At 40.8% G+C, this 3,181-nt stretch overlaps 1 protein-coding gene across 1 annotated transcript in view; it reads left to right on the top strand.

Annotated features, from left to right (window-relative positions):
• LOC104954078 (WD repeat and FYVE domain-containing protein 3-like) overlaps positions 1-3,181 on the top strand; it is a 17,842-nt gene that overhangs the window by 4,572 nt on the left and 10,089 nt on the right. Inside the window, exons 2-3 of the mRNA XM_010781135.1 lie at positions 1,943-2,101; positions 2,726-2,905. Of these exons, the coding sequence (XP_010779437.1) occupies positions 1,943-2,101; positions 2,726-2,905 (339 nt within the window). The remainder of the gene's footprint in view (positions 1-1,942; positions 2,102-2,725; positions 2,906-3,181) is intronic.

Raw genomic sequence — 3,181 nt, 5'->3', positions numbered from 1 at the left:
TTCAATCTCTTTCCAGGCGTTCAGACGCCTCTTCCGTTGTCTTGAGTTCAGAAGTGGCTTGACCATGGGAATACGGCTATTGTAGCCCATTTCCCGGACACGTCTGTGAACAGTGACTTTTGATACCTGGACTCCAGCTTCAGTCCACTGTCTTTGAAGCTCCCCCAAATTCTGGAAGCGACTCTTCTTCACAATGCTGTTAAGGCTGCGGTCATCTCTCTTGGTTGTGCAGCGTTTCCTGCCACATTTCCCCCTTCCAACAGACTTTTTGTGGATGTGCTTTGAAACTGCACTCTGTGAACAGCTTGCTCTTTGAGAAATTTCTTTTTGTGTCTTACCCTCCTGATGGAGGGTGTCAATGACGGTCCTCTGGACAGCAGTCAGATCAGCAGTCTTCCCCATACTTGTGATTTAGTTTACTGAACCAAGCTGAGTGTTTTTCAAGGCTCAGGAAACCCTTGCAGGTGTTTCGAGTTAATTAGACGATTCAAGTGATTCGTTGAACACCCTACTAGTATACTTTTTCATGATATTCTAATATTTAGAGATAGGATATTTGAGTTTTCTTAAGCTGTATGCCATAATCAGCAATATTAAAATAATAAAAGGCTTGCAATATTTCAGTTGATTTGTAATGAATCCAGAATGTATGACATTTTTGTTTTTTTAATTGCATTACAGAAAATAAAGAACTTTATCACAATATTCTAATTTTCTGAGACAGTCCTGTAATATATAAGTAAAATTTGAAATAAAACTCCTTGTAGCCATAGGGACACAGTGTCTTCCACAGACGTCCTCCATAGCACAGAGACCCTCTGAGGACTCTCATGGTGAAGGCTTGATGAAGCTCAAACATTCCATGAGCCATTGATGGAAACGTTGTTTTCAGATATATCCCGGATCAACCATGACTCCATAAAGCACATTAAACTAAACTCCAGATATTTAGTTTGACTCCTGGCTCACGCCTTTAGCCCGTTTATTCAACCAGTGATCTTACGTTGCCCATGATGAGAGGGGGGCAGACTTTGAATATATCTATTTTTCTCCATAAATCTGGACCCGGCTCCCCTACCTCTTTGCTTCGGTGAACCCTGCATCGTCTGGTCCTTCTACAGATTTCAGTGGGGATAACCGTTAACCCGACCACTATCCTCGCTGGCTTTAGCACGATTAGCTTCTCCCTGGTGTAAACAAGGCAGCCATTGGGTAACTGCGTGTGGATGCACAACAACAGCAACTCAACGGCCTTAAACAAACAAGATCCCTCTCTGTAAGAAAGTTCAGAGAGGGCACAGCTTAATAAGTTACTAATATAAGTTATTTATGGGAATAACAACATTCAAATAAGAAGGCTAAAATGTGAAATATTTCAAATCTAGCAAAAGCGACAGCAATGCTAACTTCTGCAGTACCTGGGCAGGTACATTCATAACAATCCACAAACTCTTAAATTATTTCATAGTTTCTATCATACAAACAATTATCTCACATGTCAAAGAATGGGTCTATAAATTATAAATACCAGCACATTTATCATGACATATAACATTTTTAATAACTTCTAAACTAAAACCTCAAATCACGTTCAAGTTAATGTTGAGTAGAGCTTTGGCATCTCAAGACCTATACTTCATTGAAATATGGACTACTGTAGGTTTCATGCTTATTTCACCTTGACATCGACAGAGAAATGTACAAACGTTTAGGAGACAATGTGTCCCCCTGCTGGTGCTTGGATAAAAATGCACTTTATTCACTGGCCTCTTAGATTTTCAGCAGCAGCCATTACAGAAGTCTCAAATGCAGAACTTTATTTTACCTGCGCTTACTACATTTGTTATCAAAAAATAAATAAGGGTAAGAGTTGTTGAAATGTGAATGCCCAAAACAGAATTAATAGACAATCCCCCCTTCTTAACCTTCAATCTCTTTCCAGGCGTTGGTGGTGTACGAGTGTCTGTCGGAGTGGGGTCAGATCCTGTGTGCCATATGTCCAAACCTGAAGCTGGTCATCACCGGGGGAACCAGCACCGCCATCTGTGTGTGGGAGACAGGGACCTCCAAGGAGAGGGCCAAGGCCCTCACTCTCAAACAGGTGAAAACAAAGAGTCAATGCAACATCCTGGAGAGGTCAACATGCTGTATCATCATTATATCAGTGGTTTGAAATGGCCTTGGAATTAAAATAATTCTGTTAAATCGCAGTTCTGTCCAGGACAATAAATCATTCAACAAAAGTAGTTATGGTGACGGCCTAATCAGGCTGATTTCAATCTGGTGAAATTGAAAGAGGCCCTATTATGCTTTTTTGGGATATCTAAGCAGTTGACCAACAACTTGGCACACGGCCAGTTTTTTGTACAGTAAAGCATGGAAACATTTCACATTAGAGGCACTAAATACAAATATCAACCTGAACACTAGCATCATATTTCCTCTCCTGCTTAAAACCTTTTCAAATAAAACCTTTTCAAATCAGAAACACTTAAACTTTAAGATAGCTGAGGTGGATAGAAACAATAGCTTTCTACTATATCTTTGATTTAAAATGTACCCCCGTAGCACTGGAATATTTTCCCCTCTCCTCTACCTCTCCTCTTTAAAACTGTTTAAGAATCCGGTCATCTTAACACAGTTTAACAAGGCTTCACCTCTTTGGTATAGTCTTCGGACTGTTCAGGTATTATTTGGTACTTCTAATGCGTTTGCATCATTGCAGGCGTTGCTGGGCCACACAGACGCTGTGACGTGTCTGACGGCGTCCTCGGCGTACCACATCGTGGTCAGCGGCTCCCGAGATCGAACCTGCATCATCTGGGACCTCAACAAGCTTTCCTTCGTCACGCAGCTCAGGGGACACCGGGCGCCCGTCTCTGCTCTGTGTATCAACGAACTGACGGTAGGCTGGAGTGTACATGTCACCCTCTGCAATCTCATATATGCTTTTAATCCAGGATAATAAATAAGGAGCAGTAAATCATGAAGAGCATCATTTAAATCATGGCTACAGTCAGATTATCAGACCAAATCTGTGTTATCAAAGCTAGTTTGAATGACTTTGTATGCTGTAGGGTAGCTTGTGAATGTACTCCAGGTGGAACTAAAGTTTTATTTAAGTGTTGAATATAATTCAAATCATTAATGAAAATGCAGTATAAAAGTATAAAACAAATGT

Source organism: Notothenia coriiceps, unplaced genomic scaffold (assembly GCF_000735185.1).
Source record: "Notothenia coriiceps isolate Sejong01 unplaced genomic scaffold, NC01 NC01_scaffold00000491, whole genome shotgun sequence".
Lineage (NCBI taxonomy): Eukaryota > Metazoa > Chordata > Actinopteri > Perciformes > Nototheniidae > Notothenia > Notothenia coriiceps.
This window is presented reverse-complemented; position numbering and strand designations above follow the sequence as displayed.